Source organism: Salmo salar, chromosome 22 (genome assembly GCF_965601325.2).
Source record: "Salmo salar chromosome 22, fSalSal1, whole genome shotgun sequence".
In the NCBI taxonomy this organism is placed as follows: Eukaryota; Metazoa; Chordata; class Actinopteri; order Salmoniformes; family Salmonidae; genus Salmo; species Salmo salar.
This window is the reverse complement of record NC_138312.1, coordinates 44,622,501-44,646,110: the sequence shown is the minus strand read 5'-3', so window position 1 is coordinate 44,646,110 and position 23,610 is coordinate 44,622,501. Positions and strand designations below refer to the sequence as shown.

At 44.5% G+C, this 23,610-nt stretch overlaps 1 protein-coding gene across 4 annotated transcripts in view; it reads right to left on the bottom strand.

The window, feature by feature from the left end:
• Positions 1-13,288: 13,288 nt before the first annotated feature.
• LOC106583442 (interleukin-17 receptor C) overlaps positions 13,289-23,610 on the bottom strand; it is a 23,516-nt gene continuing 13,194 nt past the window's right edge. For 2 of the 4 annotated variants that reach the window (XM_014167607.3, XM_045705773.2), the window contains exons 7-15: positions 17,996-18,120; positions 17,837-17,893; positions 17,233-17,299; positions 16,854-17,086; positions 16,581-16,634; positions 16,397-16,448; positions 16,106-16,207; positions 15,170-15,208; positions 13,289-14,731 (exon numbers count right to left, since the gene is read on the bottom strand). In XM_014167607.3, coding sequence (XP_014023082.1) covers positions 14,097-14,731; positions 15,170-15,208; positions 16,106-16,207; positions 16,397-16,448; positions 16,581-16,634; positions 16,854-17,086; positions 17,233-17,299; positions 17,837-17,893; positions 17,996-18,120 — 1,364 coding nt within the window. In that variant the 3' untranslated portion in view covers positions 13,289-14,096. The remainder of the gene's footprint in view (positions 14,732-15,169; positions 15,209-16,105; positions 16,208-16,396; positions 16,449-16,580; positions 16,635-16,853; positions 17,087-17,232; positions 17,300-17,836; positions 17,894-17,995; positions 18,121-23,610) is intronic. The other 2 variants (XM_014167608.3, XM_014167609.3) reach the window with 2 other exon arrangements.

Genomic DNA, 23,610 nt, shown 5'->3' with positions numbered 1-23,610 from the left:
TCCGTGGTCCTGCTCACACAGCCAAACTCACACAGCCACTCTGGCCTAGTTGTCAAGCTGCTCAGCTCACCTGTTGCCCCCCCATTCTCACCAATCAGCGTCTAATTGGTTCACTCTCTTAACTCCACCTTGCTTACCTGAGCTGCCCTGTTTACCTGATTTGCCCTGCCCTGTTCATCCCTGGCTGGCTCTGACTGGCTCCCCTGTCTTCACAGTGCTTATTTTACTCATATGTCGTTTTTTTGTAGTTTTCGCTTTTTCAGAGATAGCCTGCTCTCTTCCCACATATTTTATGAAGTGCCATACAGTTACAGCTTTAGTTTACTTTTAAATTGTTGTGCTACTTATTTTTATCAGAACAAGGAAGAGGAACCAATAGGCAGCCACTAGAGCTATTATCTGACCAATGGGCAGCCACTATAGCTCTTCTCTGACCAATGGGCACCCACTAAAGCTCTTATCAGACCAATAGGCACCAACTACAGCTCTTATCTGACCAATGGGCAGCCACTGGCCTTGCCTGTAGTACTGAAGGTTTACTTGTGCCGTTAATGTGCAGTCTGGCATGGCCTTATGGGTAGGGCCCTGTACCAGGGGTTTGCTGGGCCTTTGGGCTTGGGGCTTCCAACTGTGTATCTATCCTGTTACTTCAGGTGATACCCCAGTCACAGTTAAAACTCCAATCTATGCAGATGTCAGAACTAATAATGCAGCTTTTATCCAGTCATGAGTCAAGGGCACCAATCAAAAAGCATTTAGATGTCTTAAACCAGTACCAATCAGAATGGTATTTTCAGAACATACACCAATCAGATTACATGACGGTGTGTTTCTCAGCATGATATGCACCTCCTCCTCCTCCTCCCCTGTTTCAGGGATACTTCTAATGGTGCTTTTAGATCACTGGTGCTCACAACATGATGTTCAACCAGAGACACAGTCAAGGGACACGGCCATCACTAAACCTGGCTTGCTTATGAACTGTAGAAGACTATATTGTACGTAGGATCAGCTGGAGAGATTTTATATGTGTAATGGCATCCATGGACACCCAGGTGTATGAGATTTCCTGCCATACCTTTATAGCCCTCTCTCCGGCTCATCGTCTCCCTACTCCCTCCTCTTCTTCATGACCTCTTTTCTCATCCTCTCTTCTTCTCTTTCAGCAGTCATAGTCTGTGCTAACCCAAACCCAAGCCTAGTGACTTGTTTTTGTTCTTCTCAACAAGGTGGCCTTGTGCCTCGTTCATATTATATACATATTATAGAAATATATAGAAAGAGATCTATAGTCTACATGTCTATGTGGTCAGAATATTGTGCCAGGAAAAAAAGAATGAGGATAAAAATACATGTTGTTTTTTTTCAAACTGGCCTAAGGATTTAAAAAAAAAAACATATTTAGTGTGTGGAGTAACGTTTGTGACTTTCCCCTGTTTTGTACATTACAAGAAAAAAAACTGCACTCAACATTCCCTGTATGAAAACAGACTGGCTCTCACAAAAGAAAGTCTAGCCTAAGAAACCTTGAGACACAGTCCAAAGGAAAGTCTGGCTTAAGAAATCTTGAGACACAGTCCAAAGGAAAGTCTGGCTTAAGAAATCTTGAGACACAGTCCAAAGGAAAGTCTGGCTTAAGAAATCTTGAGACACAGTCCAAAGGAAAGTCTGGCTTAAGAAATCTTGAGACACAGTCCAAAGGAAAGTCTGGCCTGAGAAACCTTGAGACACAGTCCAAAGGAAAGTCTGGCCTAAGAAATCTTGAGACACAGTCCAAAGGAAGGTCTGGCCTAAGAAACCTTGAGACACAGTCCAAAGGAAAGTCTGGCCTAAGAAACCTTGAGACACAGTCCAAAGGAAAGAAGACTATTTCATTCACATTTAGAAGAGCTCTTACATTCCTACTACAGCGTGAGAAATATTCTTTGAGACACACATACACACTCACTATAGTATCAGTGAGATTACTTCTGAAACTTGCACTTGGGAGTGAGGACTATCACTACCATTGTTAAAGTGGAGGGTTGGAGAGACTCCGTCATTGCAGATGCGTTATCCAGTCTCAGTGTTGTGTGTTTGTTTGTTGTCAATGTCATTGTCCCGGTGTATCCAGATGTGGTGACATACGTGACAGTTGAGTGTGTAGAGAACAACAAAAACCCTTCTATTGGCAAAACCCTCCCCCTCCATCACTACCACCACTAACCCCCTCCACCACTACCACCACTAACCCCCCTCCATCACTACCACCACTAACCCCCCTCCATCACTACCACCACTAACCCCCCTCCATCACTACCACCACTAACCCCCCTCCATCACTACCACCACTAAACCCCTTCCACCACTACCACCACTAACCCCCCTCCATCACTACCACCACTAACCCCCTCCATCACTACCACCACTAACCCCCTCCATCACTACCACCACTAACCCCCTCCATCACTACCACCACTAACCCCCCTCCATCACTACCACCACTAACCCCCTCCATCACCACCACCACTGACCCCCTCCATCACTACCACCACTAACCCCCCTCTATCACTACCACCACTAACCCCCTCCATCACTACCACCACTAACCCCCCTCCATCACTACCACCACTAACCCCCTCCATCACTACCACCACTAACCCCCTCCATCACTACCACCACTAACCCCCCTCCATCACTACCACCACTAAACCCCCTCCACCACTACCACCACTGACCCCCTCCACCACTACCACCACTAACCCCCAACTATCACTACCACCACTAACCCCCTCCATCACTACCACCACTAACCCCCCTCCATCACTACCACCACTAACCCCCTCCATCACTACCACCACTAACCCCCTCCATCACTACCACCACTAACCCCCCCTCCATCACTACCCACCACTAACCCCCCTCCATCACTACCACCACTAACCCCCTCCATCACCACCACCACTGACCCCCTCCATCACTACCACCACTAACCCCCCTCTATCACTACCACCACTAACCCCCTCCATCACTACCACCACTAACCCCCCTCCATCACTACCACCACTAACCCCCTCCATCACTACCACCACTAACCCCCTCCATCACTACCACCACTAACCCCCCTCCATCACTACCACCACTAAACCCCCTCCACCACTACCACCACTGACCCCCTCCACCACTACTACCACTAACCCCCTCTATCACTACCACTACTGACCCCATCCATCACTACCACCACTGACCCCCTCCATCACTACCACCACTAACCCCTCCATCACTACCACCACTAACCCCCTCCATCACTACCACCATTAACCCCCCTCCATGGTGTGTGTGTGTGTGTGTGTGTGTGTGTGTGTGTGTCCTCATCCTCCAATGGGCACCATACAAAAAGTGATCCACTTACCACCGTCACCTCTGTATCCATTTGTCTGTCAGCTTCAACACAGAATTCAGACAGGACATGAATCTCACAACTCATCCTCTCATTGACCAAGAATTACAAGTTCCGATGAAAACAAATTGAAAAAAAGACGTTGTGTGGATATTGTGTTTGTGTTTACAATGTCAGAGATTGGTATAAATTCCAAATGGAAAAGCACATGGATAGAGGAGTTAAAAACCTCTCACTTTACCATCAGGCTTGGTTGAAGATGGGAAGGTTAAGACAACATAATAATTCCATGTGGAAACATTCAAAAAGAAAAAATTTATGGCACCAGTGCTGTTTCTGGATTAGCATTGAAACATGACCAGCGGTCAGGAAGTCCAGTAATAAAGTGTCTAGTTTATTTTAAAAAGTCTAAATGAATAGAATGACAGTAAAGCAGTTATGCTATGTATTCAATGAGTAGTTAGCTGAAATTCATTACAGTTGTGTTTATTTATTTGATGGCAAACGTTCTGTGTTGCTACCATTCACTCTCAGTCATTCCGAATGCGGAAGCGGGTCCCTTGTTGACTATTGGTGCAAACAGTTATAGGATATTAGAATCTTCTTGTCTTAACCTGGATATTTTGAACAAAGCCATCAGGGGGAACAGATTCCCCCATTTTCAGGTCCTTTACTACTGAATAGATAAAGTATGGGTTCTCCTACCATGAGAAGTGACTGTATAGGACTTGGCAAATAGAACATGGTAGAAAATGTCGAACACTTCATTTGTCCCCATGCATGCAGATTTTTACGTGATGTGCCAACTGAGAGTGATAGTCTGGGGATAATTTCCTGTCTTCTATGCAGAGATCTTGATGTGCAGTCATCAGTGGCCTATCAGTTAACATACTCCAGGGTTGTGTTCATTAGGGCATGCAATGTTTTAAAACGCTTTGCAATGCAAAATGAGAATGAATGTTTCTTATTGGGGTGGCAGGTAGCCTAGTGGTTAGAGCATTGGACTTGTAACCGAAAGGCTGTAACATCGAATCCCCTGAGCTGACGAGATAAAAATCTGTCATTCTGCCCCTGAACAAGGCAGTTAACCCACTGTTCCTAGGCCATCATTGAAAATAAGAATTTGTTCTTAACTGACTTGCCTAGTAAAAAAAATGAAATTGGACAAGTCCAGGTAGTCCTTCCCTGTTTCACTAGATTTTTCTTCCGTTTGGTGGCTAATGAACATGACCCAGGAGTTAAAGACAACAGACTTCACCAATAGCGATCAAGGGAGTAAAAGGCCTTCTGATTCGAATAGGAGTATGAGAAGCCTAATACAGGCAGACAGATTCACCTTCTTTGTCTTGTACAAGTTACATTTGATTTATGGTATGATGTTGAAAATGCTAACCATTGGATCAAACAAAACACTGTGACCAATGCCAGAAACATTTTTGTTATCTTTACTTAAAATGTGTGTTTTTACTTTTGTAGATTTAAAGCTGGAATCCTTAATGGTGAAACTGCCAGGTCTGTTTGGGATATTACAACAAAGAAGTTAGTGCAACACTGTTTGTTTCTCTCTGACATCATTGCATGCGTGATAGAACAGCAGCATATCAACCTGTTTTTGACCTTGACGCGTGACGCTCCCCACCTCTTCCTTGTTAACAACACAAAAACAATAACGGCAGTGTTTTCCCATACTGTGGATTCCATCTTTAAGTTAGACTTTTTTTTCCAGTTTGGCTTATTGAATACGTCAGTTTGGGACTGTACTATGTGTATAAGTAAATGTTTTCTGTACAGTAAGGATTTATGAACAAGTTAAATGTGTATCCAGCATGTTGAGTGATTACTTGTGTGCACCTGGGCTTATTTCCCATGGTGCTCCAGTCGTCATACATGAAGTGCATCTGCATGGTGACGGTGTGATGTTGTGTTTGAGAGTGGTGTGTCTCCTCACTTGTCCTGTCCCCCTAGTAGGCAGCCTGTGCAGTGTTATGAAAGAGGAAGCATGTTTCTGGGGTGTTGCGGGAGTAAATCTGTGAGAAAGATTGTGTGTGTGTGTGAGAAAAATTATGAAGTGTGTGTGTGTGTGTGTGTGTGTGTGTGAGAGAGAAATGATAAAGTGTGTGTGTATGTGTGTGAGAGAGAGAAGTGATAAAGTGTGTGTGTGAGTTTGTACGTGTCTGTGTACTGTATATGTTCTTGCTTGTTCGCACGTGCAAGAGTCAAAGATAGAGGGAGGGTTGCAAAACCTTGAGAGAGAGAGAGAGAAAAGCATGGATACTGTGTGTCATGTCTGGTGTTTTTAGGAGGCTGTCTCCAGTGCCCCAGACATTTCTATTGTATGTGCTGTATCAGAATATTACTATTGAGTGTTGGCCAGCTTGTTTATATACATTCAATAAAGGTGACTTTCTTTCTCTTTCGGGCTGGTCTCTGTACTTAGAACAGATCGTTTTAAAGCCGCTCATGTGGTTTTCCTGTGGTGGCTGAACACTTCTCTATGATGCCTGTTTAATGACACAGTTCATCAGTCTGTCCACCAGACACAGATCGTCTCTGTAAAATTGAGTTGTTCAACCACAGCGCTGGTTTCCTGTTTTCAGAAATCTTCTTCCACTGCAAGTGTTATATTTCATATATTCTCTAACAACACAACTTTATCTTACCTCACATGTATAGTTTGCTTCATGATACACCAGCCTGTGTAACGGAAGTCATTATGTACTGTGTGATTGAGTTGTTACTGCTAATGAACAGTCTCCATTTTACTAATGTACTGTATCTGTATGAATGCAATGTGAATGTAAACAGAGGACACACAAAGACATTTGAAGGATAGGTTTTTTCTCCCAGAATGAGTAACATGCTGGTTTTACAGTAGTTTTGCTATTTTAACTATTTCAGTTACACCATTAAAGGAAACTTCCTGACACGGCCAGGTGGACTGGGGACATCAAGGAGTCATCATGCCAGGTAGTCCTGAGTCATGGTCCTAGGGCTCAGGTCCTCCGAGAGAGAGAAAGAAAGAAAGAAAGAGAGAATTAGAGAGAGCATACTTAAATTCACACAGGACACCAGATAAGACAGGAGAAATACTCCAGATATAACAGACTGACCCTAGCCCAACCGACACATTAAATACTGGAGGCTGAGACAGGAGGGGTCAGGAGGCACTGTGGCCCCATCCGATGATACCCCCGGACAGGGCCAAACAGGAAGGATATAACCCCACCCACTTTGCCAAAGCACAGCCCCCACACCACTAGAGGGATATCTTCAACCACCAACTTACCATCCTGACACAAGGCCGAGTATAGCCCACAAAGATCTCTGCCACGGCACAACCCAAGGGGGGGCGCCAACCCAGACAGGAAGACCACGTCAGTGACTCAACCCACTCAAGTGACGCACCCCTCCTAAGGACGGCATGGAAGAGCACCAGTAAACCAGTGACTCAGCCCCTGTAATAGGGTTAGAGGCAGAGAATCCCAGTGGAGAGAGGGGAACCGGTCAGGCAGACAGCAAGGGCGGTTTGTTGCTCCAGTGCCTTTCCATTCACCTTCACACTCCTGGGCCAGACTACACTCAATCATAGGACCTACTGAAGAGATGAGTCTTCAATAAAGACTTAACCTCTCTAGGGTAGGTGGCACCAAATCGTCCCACCTACGTAACAGCCAGTGTAATCGGACATATCGGACATATCGAGTGCATAGAGGAGTTCTGTATCTATAATTCTTAAAATAATTGTTCTTCTTTTTGTGAACGTTTATCGTGAGTAATTTAGTAAATTCACCGGCAGTGTTCGGTGGGAATGCTAGTCACATGCTAGTCACATGCTAATGTAAAAAGCTGTTTTTTGATATAAATATGAACTTGATTGAACAAAACATGCATGTATTGTTTAACCTCTATGGGCTAGGCGGGACGAATTCGTCCCACCTACGTAACAGCCACTTGAAGCCTGTGGCGCGATTTTCAAAAATTAAAAATCCTATTACTTCAATTTCTCAAACATATGACTATTTTACAGCTATTTAAAGACAAGACTCTCGTTAATCTAACCACACTGTCCGATTTCAAAAAGGCTTTACAACGAAAGCAAAACATTAGATTATGTCAGCAGAGTACCAAGCCAGAAATAATCAGACACCCATTTTTCAAGCTAGCATATAATGTCACAAAAACCCAGAAGACAGCTAAATGCAGCACTCACCTTTGATGATCTTCATCAGATGACAACCCTAGGACATTGTTATACAATACATGCATGTTTTGTTCAATCAAGTTCATATTTATATCAAAAACCAGCTTTTTACATTAGCATGTGACGTTCAGAACTAGCAAACTTCCGGGGAATTCGCTAACATTTTACTAAATTACTCACGATAAACGTTCACAAAAAGCATAACAATTATTTTAAGAATTATAGATACAGACCTCCTCTATGCACTCGATATGTCCGATTTTAAAATAGCTTTTTGGTGAAAGCACATTTTGCAATATTCTAAGTACATAGCCCAGGCATCACGGGCTCGCTATTTAGACACCCGGCAAGTTTAGCACTCACCATAATCATATTTACTATTATAAAAATTTCATTACCTTTTGTTGTCTTCGTCAGAATACACACCCAGGACAGCTACTTCAATAACAAATGTTGGTTTGGTCCAAAATAATCCATCGTTATATCCGAATAGCGGCGTTTTGTTCGTGCGTTCCAGACACTATGCGAAATAGTAAAGAAGTGTCACGCGCTTGGCGCAATTCGTGACAATAAAATTCTAAGTATTCCATTACCGTACTTCGAAGCATGTCAACCGCTGTTTAAAATCAATTTTTACGACATTTTTCTCGTAGAAAAGCGATAATATTCCGACAGGGAATCTCCTTTTCGGCAAACAGAGGAAAAAATCCCAAAGGCGGGGGCGGTCGGGGTCACGCGCATAAGCTAGTGTCTCTTGATGGGCCACTTGAGAAAGGCGATAATGTGTTTCAGCCTGGGGCTGGAATGACGACATTCTGTTTTTTCCCGGGCTCTGAGCGCCTATGGACGACGTGGGAAGTGTCACGTTAGAGCAGAGATCCTTAGTAAATGATAGAGATGGAAAAGAAGTTCAAGAAATGGTCAGACAGGCCACTTCCTGTAAAGGAATCTCTCAGGTTTTGACCTGCCATTTGAGTTCTGTTATACTCACAGACACCATTCAAACAGTTTTAGAAAATTTAGGGTGTTTTCTATCCATATGTAATAAGTATATGCATATTCTAGTTACTGAGTAGGAGTGGTAACCAGATTAAATCGGGTATGTTTTTTATCCAGCCGTGTCAATGCTGCCCCCTAGCCCATTAATTAACTGTAAAGCTATCAGTCACAAGTGGAAACACACTTACAACTGAAAATAAGTTACGTTATCTTTTAACTTCTCTGGGTTAGGTGGGACGTGACCGTCCCACACTATTCAACAGCCAGTGAAATAGCATGGCGCGAAATACAAAACAGCAACAATCTCATAATTTCATTTTCTCAAACAATCAACTATTTTACACCATTTTAAAGATGAGACTCTCATTAATCTAACCACATTGTCTGATTTCAAAAAGGCTTTACGGCGAAAGCATAAAATTAGATTATGTTAGGACATAAAATTCCCAAGAAAATCCACACAGCCGTTTTCCAAGCAAGGACATGCATTACAAAAACCAAAAGTGCAGCTAAAATATTCACTAACCTTTGATGATCTTCATCAGATGGCACTCATAGGACTTCATGTTATACAATACATGTATGTTTTGCTCGATAAAGTTCATATTTATATCCAAAAACAGCATTTTACATTGGCGCGTGATGTTCAGAAAATGTATTCCCACCAACACTGTCGGTGAATGTGCAATCAATTTACAAAAATACTCATCATAAACATTGATAAAATTTACAACAGTTACTGAAAGAATTATAGATACACTACTCCTTGACGCAACCACTTTGTAAGATTTCAAAATAAGTTTACGGAGAAAGCACACTGTTCAATATTCTGAGTACATAGCTCAGCCATCGAAGCAAGCTATACAGCTACCCGCCAAGTTCTGGCATCAACAAAACTCAGAATTAGTATTAGAAATATGCTCTTACCTTTGCTGATCTTCGTCAGAATGCACTCCGAGGATTCCTACTTCCACAAGAAATGTTTGTTTTGTTCGAAATACTCCATATTTATGTCCAAATACTAGAGGTCGACCGATTAATCGGAATGGCCGATTAATTAGGGCCGATTTCAAGTTTTCATAACAATCGGTAATCGGTATTTTTGGCCACCGATTTGCCGATTTTATTATTATTATTTTTTATAAAATATTTTTTAACCAGGCAAGTTAGTTAAGAACACATTCTTATTTTCAATGACAGCCTAGTAACGGTGGGTTAACTGCCTTGTTCAGGGGCAGAATGACAGATTTTTACCTTGTCAGCTTGGGGATTCAATCTTGCAACCTTACGGTTAACTAGTCCAACGCTCTAACCACCTGCTTTACATTGCACTCCATGCGAATGCAGTAAGAAGCCAAGGTAAGTTGCTAGCTAGCATTAAACTTATCTTATATAAAACAATCAATCAATCAATTATAATCACTAGTTAACTACACATGGTTGATGATATTACTAGTTTATCTAGCCTGTCCTGCGTTGCATATAATCGATGCGGTGCGCATTCGCGAAAAAGGACTCTCGTTGCTCCAACTTGTACCTAACCATAAACATCAATGTCTTTCTTAAAATCAATACACAAGTATATATTTTTAAACCTGCATATTTAGTTAATATTGCCTGCTAACATGAATTTCTTTTAACTACGGAAAATGTGTCACCTCTGCAACAGAGTCAGACTATATGCAGCAGTTTGGGCCACCTGGCTCGTTGCGAACTGTGTGAATACTATTTCTTCCTAACAAAGACAGCCAACTTCGCCAAACGGGGGATGATTTAACAAAAGCGCATTTGCGAAAAAAGCACAATCGTTGCACGACTGTACCTAACCATAAACATCAATGCCTTTCTTAAAATCAATACACAGAAGTATATATTTTTAAACCTGCATATTTAGTGAAAAGAAATCCAGGTTAGCAGGCAATATTAACCAGGTGAAATTGTGTCACTTCTCTTGCGTTCATTGCACGCAGAGTCAGGGTATATGCAACAGTTTGGGCCACCTGGCTCGTTTGCGAACTAATTTGCCAGAATTTTACGTAATTATGACATAACATTGAAGGTTGTGCAATGTAACAGGAATATTTAGATTTAGTGATGCCACCCGTTAGATAAAATACGGAACGGTTCCGTATTTCACTGAAAGAATAAACATGATAGTTTCCGGATTCGACCATATTAATGACATAAGGCTCGTTTTTCTGTGTGTTATTATGTTATAATCAAGTCTATGATTTGATAAAGCAGTCTGACTGAGCGGTGTTAGGCACCAGCAGGCTCGTAAGCATTCATTCAAAACAGCACTTTAGTTTTGCCAGCAGCTCTTCGCTGTGCTTCAAGCATTGCGCTGTTTATGACTTCAAGCCTATCAACTCCCAAGATTAGGCTGGTGTAACCGATGTGAAATGGCTAGCTAGTTAGCGGGTGCGCGCTAATAGCGTTTCAAACGTCACTCGCTCTGAGACTTGGAGTAGTTGTTTCCCTTGCTCTACATGGGTAACGCTGCTTCAAGGGTGGCTGTTGTCGATGTGTTCCTGGTTCGAGCCCAGGTAGGAGTGAGGAGAGGGACGGAAGCTATACTGTTACACTGGCAATACTAAAGTGCCTATAAGAACATCCAATAGTCAAATGTATATGAAATACAAATCGTATAGAGAGAAATAGTCCTATAATTCCTATAATAACTACAACCTAAAACTTCTTACCTGGGAATATTGAAGACTCATGTTAAAAGGAACCACCAGCTTTCATATGTTCTCATGTTCTGAGCAAGGAACTTAAATGTTAGCTTTCTTGGCACATAATGCACTTTTACTTTCTTCTCCAACACTTTGTTTTTGCATTATTTAAACCAAATTGAACATGTTTCATTATTTATTTGAGGCTAAATTGATTTTATTGATGAATTATATTAAGTTAAAATAAGTGTTCATTCAGTATTGTTGTAATTGTCATTATTACAAATAAAGAAATAAAAAAAATTGGCCAATTAATCGGCATTGGTTTTTTGGTCCTCCAATAATCGGTATCGGAAACCGCGTTGAAAAATCATAATCGGTCAACCAAATACCTCCGTTTTGTTCGTGCGTTCAGATCACTATCCAAAGGCATAACGCGAGAACGCAGTACCAGAGACGAAAAGTCAAATAGTTCTATTACCCTTCAGAGAAACATGTCAAACGTTGTTTACAATCAATCCTTAGGGTATTTTTAAGATAAAACGTTGATAATATTCCAACCGGACAATAGCGTATTCATTCAAGAAGAAAAAGAAGGAGGGGCGCGCTTTCGGGCTCGCACATCACCAAGTCCTTTGTCCATAGGCAGTCCACTCATTGACTGTTCTCTGCCCAGTAACAGGAGAATGATGGAAAAACTTTCTGAAGGCTGTTGACAGCCAATGGAAGCCTTAGGAAGTGCAACGTGACCCCACAGACACTGTAGTTTCGGGATTCAAAAGAAGAACTACAATTCTCAGATTTCCACACTTCCTGGTTGGATTTTTCTCAGGTTTTTGCCTGCCATATGAGTTCTGTTATACTCACAGACATCATTCAAACAGTTTTAGAAACTTCAGAGTGTATTCTATCCAAATCTACTAATAGTATGCAAATATTTGACTCTGGGCCCGAGTATTAGGCCGTTTACTCTGGGCACGCTTTCCATCCGAAATCGAAAATACTGCCCCCTATACCTTGACAGGTTAATGTACTGTTATTTTACCTCAGACGATCTTGTAGTAAGGTTGCTAGCTTGCACTCCTAGCAGCTTACGCTAATAAGATAGCTGGATAGCATTTACTGCTAGTGAAGTTGCTAGCTAGCAAGTTAGCATAAACTAGCGCTAACTGGGCTAGTCATTGTCTAAATGACAGGTAGAAACACATTCATAACCATAAAGGGGTAACATTAACTAGCCCCCGGGGAACAGTTACCCCCTAGTATGGGTGGGGGCGAGTTGCCCCCAACACACTCATCCAACATATTACTACTTTACTCAAAAATGATCTACATTTTTCTCTTACCACAAAATCGTTTTGTTGAAACAGCTCCAAAAGTTGTGATGACACAGAGGACATTTTTTGTTCAGCAAGAGCAAGAACAGGTGCTAGATACACCCTACTAGTTACACCCTGAGCGTGAAGAGTACATTATCGGGAAACTAACAGTTTTGTCCGAAGGCACACTTCAAAGAATTGACTGAACTTCGTAGCTCTCTTTGGGACGCCTTTTTGCTCGGTTGAGATCAGCTGCAGTCGTTCTGGTTGATCTCGTTTTCTCTCAAATAGCCCTTGACCAATCACAATCTCTTGAGGGGCGAAAGGGTCCGGGACTACTGTACACGTTGGCCAGCCAGAGCACCACCACACAGATATTCAATGTTATTTATAACTGCACAAGTGTGAGACCGGGGCTGCATTCCTGGCTGTCGCGCAACCCCTCTCGCGGCTATTTCCCACAGATATTTGTGGTCATTTTTTAAACTTTTTTGAAATCCAAGTACTATTTTCCTCCTAGTGAAAATATCAATTGTGATGAGAAATTCTTGTTTGTATCGAAATATATTTATTTTTCATCTTTCACATTGAAATAATAATGCATTATTCAATCCATGATAGAGATTATGTTTTGGTCAATAATCATTTAGGTCATTTACATAGGCTTACCACATTTAATTTCTACACTAATGTTTAAACAGATAAGGAGAATATATTAAAATATATCTTTATTGTCCACTGGTTAGAACAACAATTTGTCTTCTGCCTTTCTCAACACCCACAGACACACACACACACTATGAGAGGCAGCGGGTCAGCAGCAGGGCAGCACCCCTGGATGGAGAGCAAATGTTGGGTGTAGAGTGCCTTGCTTAAGGGCACAATGACAGGAGATGGTACATGGGATCAGAGAGCAGCGGCCTTCCAGCTGCCAGTTCAGTTCCATTTTTGTTTTGCCTGGCCCGGGGCTTAAAACGGTGAACCTTCCAGCTGCTGGTCCGCCTCTCTAACCTCTAGGCAACTGCATATCATTCAGGTTTGTCCTAGCTTGAGTTTTGATCCAGCAAATGTTCCAATAGGCCTTTCAGACATTTCTATCTACAAATCATGAATTAAGAGTAAGATAAAGAACAATTGTTAAACATTTCATGTAGCCTACATAATAGTTCACACATAGAAGTCCACCCTGAAGGTGTAGGCCTATTGTAGGTTACACACTGTGTATTGGCTCAATAAAAGCCCTCATGACATCACCAAATACAATCCAAGGCTTCTGCATCCAACACGTTGCATGTCCAGTGTATTCAGTGTGAATGTAAAGTTTGGGGTTATTGGGGTAATGATGGGGGCCGGTATTGTCTTAGTGGTTGGGGTAGATTAGATCTCAGCGTGACTGTTCTGCTGTAACGGCACAGCCTGCGATCCAGTGACAACACACTTATGAGGCAGCTCCTTAATCAGGTACCCCCCTGAGTCTCTCCACAAAGGCATAAGTCCCCCAGACAGTCTCTGTGTAGCTTCCTTCAGACCCTATATCCACCTATACCAGCCTCAGGCCCTGTGGGCCCCATGGCCAGCTCAGCGAGGAGCCCCTGGCTCTGGGAGGGCAGGTGGAACATGGGCAGCCCTTGGAACAGCTCTGGGAGACCCCTCTCACTGCTGGGGGGCTTGACAGAATGGGCCTCAAAGTGCACCAGGAGGAAGCGCTCTCCAGCACAGCCCAGTTTGTGGTCTGCCTTGATGCAGCTCAGAGCGGCACTGAACACGTCTGCATACGGGGAGGACAAGCCCTGGAGAAGCCCCTTATCCTCCCCCTCCCCCTCCATCTCCTCACCCCCCTCCTCCTTCTCCACACCCTGGACTATATCCTTTCCCTGTTGGCCCTGCTGGTCCCACTGTCGGACCCAGTCCTCTGTCCTCTCCCAGGCTGCCTGTGTCAGTACCAGTATTGCCCGCACCCCATGACTGTCCAGGTGCTGCAGCTGGGAGTGCAGCCATGGCAGGGGCCCCAGAGAGCACAGCTCAGCCCGACTCCACAGGTCCACAGAGACACTGAAGCCCTGGGCACACAGAGAGGAACCGAGCTCACACACCAGCTCTGACACAGAGCCATCCACGTCCGGCGGGCTCAGCAGCACTATGTGTCCCCTGTTGGCTACTACAGAGGGAGGGATGGAGGGAGTGAGAGAGAGAGGGAGGGAGCGAGGGAGAGAGGGAAGGAAAGGAAGGAGGGATATAAGGAGGGAGGGAAGAAATTGAGGGAAGGGAGGGCAGGAAGGAAGGAAGGAAGGAAGGAAGGAAGGAAGGAAGGAAGGAGGGAGGGAGGGAGGGAGGGAGGGAGGGAGGGGGAGGGAGGGAGGGAGGGAGGGAGGGAGGGAGGGGAGGGAGGGAGGGAGGGAGGGAGGGAGGGAGGGAGGGAGGGAGGGAGGGAGGGGAGGGGAGGGAGGGAGGGAGGGAGGGAGGGAGGGAGGGAGGCAAAGGGCAGGGGGAGTTAGAAACATTAATTTTCCATTGTTTTGTCAATCATTATTGCTAGATGAATATGTATCTCCTTTATTTTCAGATTGTATATTTGCAGTATGAGAAACCTGCTTACGTCGACCACACTCCTTCTGGTACCATTCCCATGCCCACCCTGTTGGACAGACAGAAATGTGATGTGAAACACACTGACATGGTTCTGTAACACAGAGTCTCCTGTGTCATTTCAAGTAAGAGTTGTTTGTCCTTTGTCCTAAAATTCTAACTGTAGTAAACACCCACAAGTCAGTCAGAGACACATGAATGGAGCTATTGAGAGGACAGGGAATCTGGGACACTGAGGAATACACGTAGTATAGGAAGGATCTTCATTCTCTTTCTCTAAATGTTTTATATTTTTTCAATCTTGTCTCATCGCTGCAACTCCCCTTCGCCTCGAAGGTCAAGTAATGCATTCTCTGAAACATAACCCACCTAACCACGCTTCTTAACACCTGCCCACTTAATCCGGAAGCCAGCCGCACTAATGTGTTAGAGGAAACACCATTCAACTGATGACTGAGGTCAGCCTGCACCAATGTGTCAGAAGAAACACAGTTCAACTGACGACCAAGGTCAGCCTGCAGGAGCTACAAGGAGTCGCTAGAGCGTGATGAGCAAAGTAAAACCCCCGTGGTCAAACCCTCCCCTAACAACGCTGGGCCAATTGTGCGCCGCCCTATGGGACTCTCGATTACGGCTGGTTGTGATGCAGCCCAGGATCAAACCCAGGTCTGTGGTGACACCTCTAAGCACAGCGATGCAGTTCCTTAGACCGCTGCGCCACTCGGGAGGCACTCTTTCTCTACATATTGATCTCCTCTCTCTCTATTGAGACTGATTTGGTAGGAGGCAGAGAGCACATCTGTGGTGAGAAGAGCCTAGCACTCACTTCACCACAGTGTAACACAACACAAACCTAACACAAGTTTAACACTTTTGGACTCTTTTTGTCTCTACACACAGTTCCTTTGCATGTGTGTAGTTGGGGAGAAGGACCAGAGTGACTCACGTTTCAGTTTACCATGCAGGAAATATAGACAAATTGCTGCTAGGACAGCCAGCATCAGGGACAGCAGGACCAACAGACTCCAGCGCCAGTGCCACCAATTGGCTGAGAGGGAGAAGTATGTATTTTATTGAGCATACAAATAAATACTTTATTGATGATACAGATTTGAAAATAAAAGCCATATTTTTAAACACCAAAAATCTGTGGCCAGGAAATCTAACTTGTATTAGTTTCAGTAGGATCCATATCAACTTTGATAATGATACTTCAGCCCTCTACTAAAATACTCACAGTCAATGGGACAGAAGGGGCCAAGCGCACTGTTCTTCCCTTTTACCTTAACCTGGAGGGACGGAGACCCCACACACACGCACACGCACACACATTTAACATAAAATGAGCTCTGATCATGCCGCGACAGGATCCCAGTTCAATACTGGGGAACAACGAGAGTCAACCTGTAGAAGTTTCTTACCATCACACAGAGATCATGGCCAAGTATGACATCCTCAAACACACCGGGCATCAACTAAAAGATATAACAAATGTATCTATCATTCAATCAAAATATGTCTTATTCATATCTCACCAGACCATAAAAAAGCCACAAGTAAAAAACAAAACAAACAATTGCTACAAATGATGAGAGTAACGTTATATCCCAACAACGAAAAGGTCACTAAAGACGCACCAATAAAAAGCAGAAAAAATTATCAAAAGCATCAATCAAATGGTTGGATATACGTACCCAGTGTCCCCTGCTGTTTTCCCTCCATATGTCATCTGACAGACGCTGCCTAAAGGCAACCAGCTCTGTGCACCTGTCCATGTCCAAGCCTGCCTCTTTCTGGCAGGGCCACACTTCTGCCTCCACCCTACAGGGGGCAGTCAGGTTCCAGGATAGCATGGTACCACCACTGTTCATTTGGCCCTGCACCACAGATACTGACACATTCTCCCATACATTCCTCTGCAACAGCTCTGGTGGAGAGAGATAAAGGTATAGTATACCATACTGTATAGTGGAGTTATAGATACAATGGGAATCAACTTCATGGCCCACATTCATTACTGTCATAGTGTAACACAGGTGTAACAACAAGGATGCTGCATGGTTCTTCTCTTACCAGTGTGGTTTCTAAAGGGACAGCTAATGGATCGATGAGACCTCTTGTCTCCTTTATTCCACCACACCTGAAACACACACACACACACACCGATTAACACACACCTCAAACACACACACAACCAATTAGCACACCTGAAACACACACCCCTATTAACACACACTGATTAATACACACCTGAAACACAGACACAATTAACACACACCTGAAACACACACACACTCCGATTACTAAAACACACACACACAAACAGGGAGCAACACAAAAGGGATAGCCTTGTCTCTTACACTGAGTTGGATGTGTCTAGTAACAGCACTACTGACAAAAGTACTGTAGGCCTATTCCAGATTGAGCTTCTGAGTGGCGTAGTGGTCTAAGGCACTGCATCTCAGTGCAAGAGGTGTCACTACAGTCTCTAGTTCAAATCCAGGCTGTGTCACATCTGGCTATGATTGGGAGTCCCATAAGGTGACGCACAATTGGCCCAGTGTCGTCTGGGTTTGGCTGGGGTATGCTGTCATTGTAAATAAGAATTTGTTCTTAAATGACTTGCCTAGTTAAATAAAAACAAATTGTAATGAAAAAGGGGAAATAAAATCAGTACCTGGAAGCACATACAGGGGGTGACAGAGTGCAGTGGAATGGTACTCTCCTTACAGGTCTGTAAGACAACAAGCAACATGCTATCATTGGGATGGGTGAAAGTCTCAGAAAATTGTTGCATATTAACTGAGTTTAAATGAACGCCAAGTACAACACGGACCCTGCACACTCCATTATCTTCATGTTGTAGGCACATTTCCAGTGGGTAGGGGCTGTCATCTGCCTTGTTGACTTGTAGCCTCACCTCATTACTTTCTTGATCAATCAGAGTGCTGAAACTGGGGACTGACAGACACACTGGCCAATTAGAGAGCAGAAAAATGTATCTTTCTCTCTTCAAATAAACCAGAATCATTATGGGAAAACAGAACAAATGGCCATGAACAAACTATTTATTGGTTTGGATAGTCCCCTACAGATGGTTAATATATGCTCAACTGACTATCAGCAAACTGTTCAACTACTTTAATTATGCACTAGCCCTAACACTAGTCTTAACTCTAACCCTAACACTAACACTAGTTTTAAACCTAATTCTAACTCTAACTCTAATCCTTGACATAGCCCTAGGCAAGATGTTGCATTTCAACAGGGAGGCAATCGATAATGAAATTAGCATAATACAAAAATCCCCATAAAAATCTGTCAGTTGAATCTAGACATATCTGTTTTTTGCATTGGATGCATCACAATCCACCGCATCCGCTTATGCCGCACTTACGCATCCGCGGTGAAAGGTAACAGAGATAAGGAGGTGTTTGTCAGACCATGAGACATCCCGAAAATCGGTCTTCTCACAAAATCATCTGTAGCGTCCAAACTATTATGACCCCTCTATGGAAAGATGAGACTCTCACGAACACGATGGTGTTCTCCGTTTTGCTCTACAACCCCGAAAATCGTCTGAAGGGGACTGAAGGGGTCTGAAGTCGGTACAGCCGATCTGCCAACTTCTGTCTGTAGCGTCCGAACAGTGTGGGCTACACACTCATTTGACTCCACTATGCAAAGGTGACACTCTCATGAACACGTACATGTCGGTTTTGTTCTAGGAAGCCCACATGCGTCACAAGACTCGTTTGAAGGTCCCCCAGTACCCAAAAAATTGGCACCCTTGCACTTTTTTAACATAATGCACTATAATGCACCACAATATAAAAATCACTAATTCAACCAGTTTGAATAGGGAAAAGGACTAATTATTCTGTTTTGTATCGCTGTGTGTACCGCAATGAGCAAGAAAACTAGATCATTATCTGAGGTCAGACACATGATTGCAGCCAGGCATGGACAATCTCAAGGCTACACGTCCATCTCCAGAGACCTTGATGTTCCTGTTTCCAACTTATCAATAAGTTTTAAGACCCATCCCACTGTAGCCAACCTCCCTGGACATGGCCGCAAGAGAAAACTTTGAAGATTGCAGCGAAGGATTGTTTGAATGGGTAGGAAAGTACCTCGATCAACTGCCACACAGATTCAAGCTGATCTTCAGACACAAGGTACGCCAGTTTCAACTCGCACCATCCGTTGCCAACTCAATGAAAGGGGGTTAGATGGTAGGAGACCCAGGAGGACCCCACTGCTGAGAGAGAGACATAAGAAAGCCTGACTTAATTTCCCAAAACATACCTGAGCATGTCAACATCCGCCTGGGAGAATGTCTGGTGGACAGATGAGACCAAATTAGAGCTTTTTGGTAAAGCACACCATCTCTATGTTTACAGTAAACAAAATTAGGCCTTAAAAAAATAACAGCTTCCATACAGTCAAACATGGAGGAGGTTCAGAGATGTTCTGGGGTTGCTTTGCTGCCTCTGGCACTGGGTGCCTTGAATGTGCACATGGTATCATGAAATCTGGAGAATATCAAGGCATTCCTAGACTTCCGGAGCTCGCTTCGCGTTCCTCGGAAACTATTCAGTTTTTTGTTTTTATATGTATTATTTCTTACATTGTTACCCCAGGAAATCTTACGTTTTATTACATACAGCCGGGAGGAACTGTTGGATATAAGAGCAACATCAACTTACCAACATTACGACCAGGAATACGACTTTCCCAAGCGATCCTCTGTTTGGTCCACCACCCAGGACAATGGATCGGATCCCAGCCGACGACCCAAAACAACGGCGCCGCAGAGGGGCAGATGGAGCGGTCTCCTGGTCAGGCTCTGTAGACGGGCACATTGCGCACCGCTCCCGAGTATACTACTCGCCAATGTCCAGTCTCTTGACAACAAGGTAGACGAAATCCGAGCAAGGGTTGCCTTCCAGAGAGACATCAGAGATTGTAACGTTCTTTGTTTCACGGAAACATGGCTCACTCGGGATACGTTATCAGAGTCGGTATAGCCACCTGGTTTCTTCACTCATCGCGCCGACAGAAACAAACATCTCTCTGGTAAGAAGCAGGGCGGGGTGTATGCCTTATGATTAACGAGACGTGGTGTGATCATAACAACAAACAGGAACTCAAGTCCTTTTGTTCACCTGACCTAGAATTCCTTACAATCGAATGCCGACCGCAATAACTACCAAGATAATTCTCTTCGATTATAATCACAGTCGTGTATATCCCCCCAAGCAGACACATAGACGGCCCTGAAAGAACTTCATTGGACTTTATGTAAACAGGAAACCACATATTCTGAGGCTGCATTTATTGTAGCTGGGGATTTTAATAAGGCTATTCGGAAAACAAGGCTCCCTAAATTTTATCAGCATATCGAATGCGCGACCCGTGCTGGCAAAACCCTGGATCATTGTTACTCTAACTTCCGCGATGCATACAAAGCCCTGCCCCGCCCTCCTTTCGGAAAATCTGACCAAGACTTCATTTTGTTGCTCCCAGCCTACAGACAGAAACCAAAACAGGAAACACCCGTGCTCAGGTCTGTATAACGCTGGTCTGACCAATCGGATTCCACGCTTAAAGATTACTTCAACCACGTGGACTGCGATATTTACATTTACATCATTTAGCAGACGCTCTTATCCAGAGCGACTTACAAATTGGTGTATTCACCTTATGATATTCAGTGGAACAACCACTTTACAATAGTACATATATATATTTTCTTTTTTTGGGGGGGGGGGGGTGGGTTAGAAGGATTACTTTATCCTATCCCAGGTATTCCTTAAAGAGGTGGGGTTTCAGGTGTCTCCGGAAGGTGGTGATTGACTCCGCAGTCCTGGCGTCGTGAGGGAGCTTGTTCCACCATTGGGGTGCCAGAGCAGCGAACAGTTTTGACTGGGCTGAGCGGGAACTGTGCTTCCGCAGAGGTAGGGGGGCCAGCAGGCCAGAGGTGGATGAACGCAGTGCCCTTGTTTGGGTGTAGGGACTGATCAGAGCCTGAAGGTATGGAGGTGCCGTTCCCCTCACAGCTCCGTAGGCAAGCACCATGGTCTTGTAGCGGATGCGAGCTTCAACTGGAAGCCAGTGGAGTGTGCGGAGGAGCGGGGTGACGTGAGAGAACTTGGGAAGGTTGAACACCAGACGGGCTGCGGCGTTCTGGATGAGTTGTAGGGGTTTAATGGCACAGGCAGGGAGCCCCGCCAACAGTGAGTTGCAGTAATCCAGACGGGAGATGACAAGTGCCTGGATTAGGACGTGCGCCGCTTCCTGTGTAAGGCAGGGTCGTACTCTGTTCCGCATAGCGTCGGACAATAACATTGATGAATACGCTGATTCGGTGAGCGAGTTTATAAGCAAGTGCATCGGTGATGTTGTACCCACAGCGCCTATTAAAACCTTCCCCAACGAGAAACCATGGATTGATGGCAGCATTCGCGCAAAACTGAAAGCGCGAACCATTGCTTTTAATCAGGGCAAGGCGACTGGAAACATGACCGAATACAAACAGTGTAGCTACTCCCTCCACAAGGCAATCAAACAAGCTAAGCATCAGTATAGAGACAACGTAGAGTCGCAATTCAATGGCTCAGACATGAGAGGTATGTGGCAGGGTCTACAGTCAATCACGGACTACAAAAAGAAAACCATCACCGTCGCGGACCACGATGTCTTGCTCTCAGACAAACTAAACAACTTCTTTGCTCGCTTTGAGGACAATACAGTGCCACCGACACGGCCCACTACCAAAACCTGCGGGCTCTTCTTCACTGCAGCCAACGTGAGTAAAACATTTAAACGTGTTAACCCTCGCAAGGCTGCTGGCCCAGACGGCATCCCTAGCCGTGTCCTCAGAGCATGTGCAGACCAGCTGGCTGGTGTGTTTACGGACATATTCAATCAATCCTTATCCCAGTCTGCTGTTCCCACATGCTTCAAGAGGGCCACCATTGTTCCTGTTCCCAAGAAAGCTAAGGTAACTGAGCTAAATGACTATTGCCCCGTAGCACTCACTTCCGTCATCATGAAGTGCTTTGAGAGACTAGTCAAGGATCATATCACCTCCACCATACCTGAAACCCTAGACCCACTCCAATTTGCTTACCGCCACAATAGGTCCACAGACGACGGAATCGCAATCACACTGCACATTGCCCTAACCCATCTGGACAAGAGGAATGCCTATGTAAGAATGCTGTTCATCGACTACAGCTCAGCATTTAACACCATGGTACCCTCCAAACTCGTCATTAAGCTCGAGATCCTGGGTCTTGACCCCGCCCTGTGCAACTGGGTCCTGGACTTCCTGACGGGCCGCCCCCAGGTGGTGAGGGTAGGAAACATCTCCACCCCACTGATCCTCAACACTGAGGGCCCACAAGGGTACATTCTCAGCCCTCTCCTGTACTCCCTGTTCACCCATGACTACGCACGCCTCCAACTCAATCATCAAGTTTGCAGACGACACTACAGTGGTAGGCCTGATTACCAACAACGACGAGACGGCCTACAGGGAGGAGGTGAGGGCCCTCGGAGTGTGGTGTCAGGAAAATAACCTCAAACTCAATGTCAACAAAACAAAGATGATCGTGGACTTCAGGAAACAGCAGAGGGAGCAGCCTATCCACGTCGACAGGTCAGTAGTGGAGAAGGTGGAAAGTTTCAAGTTCCTCAGTGTACACATCATGGACAAACTGAAATGGTCCACCCACACAGACAGCGTGGTGAAGAAGGCGTAGCTGCGCCTCTTCAACCTCAGGAGGCTGAAGAAATTCGGCTTGTCACCAAAAACACTCACAAACTTTTACAGATGCACAATCGAGAGCATCCTGTCGGGCTGTATCACAGCCTGGTACGGCAACTGCTCCGCCCACAACCGTAAGGATCTCCAGAAGGTAGTGAGGTCTGCACAACGCATCACCGGGGGCAAACTACCTGCCCTCCAAGACACCTACACCACCCGATCCCACAGGAAGGCCAAAAAGATCATCAAGGACAACAACCACCCGAGCCACTGCCTGTTCACCCCACTATCATCCAGAAGGCGAGGTCAGTACAGGTGCATCAAAGCTGGGACCGAGAGACTGAAAAACAGCTTCTATCTCAAGGCCATCAGACTGCTAAACAGCCATCACTAACATTGAGTGGCTGCTGCCAACATACTGACTCAAATCTCTAACCACTTTAATAATTAAAAATTGGATGTAATAAATGTATCACTAGTCACTTTAAACAATGCCACTATATATCATATTTACATACCCTGCATTACTCATCTCATATGTATATACTGTACTCTATACCATCTACTGCATCTGCCTATGCCGTTCGGCCATCGCTCATCCATATTTTTTTATACCTTATACACTTGTGTGTATATACACTTGTGTGTATAAGGTAGTTGATGTGAAATTGTTAGAT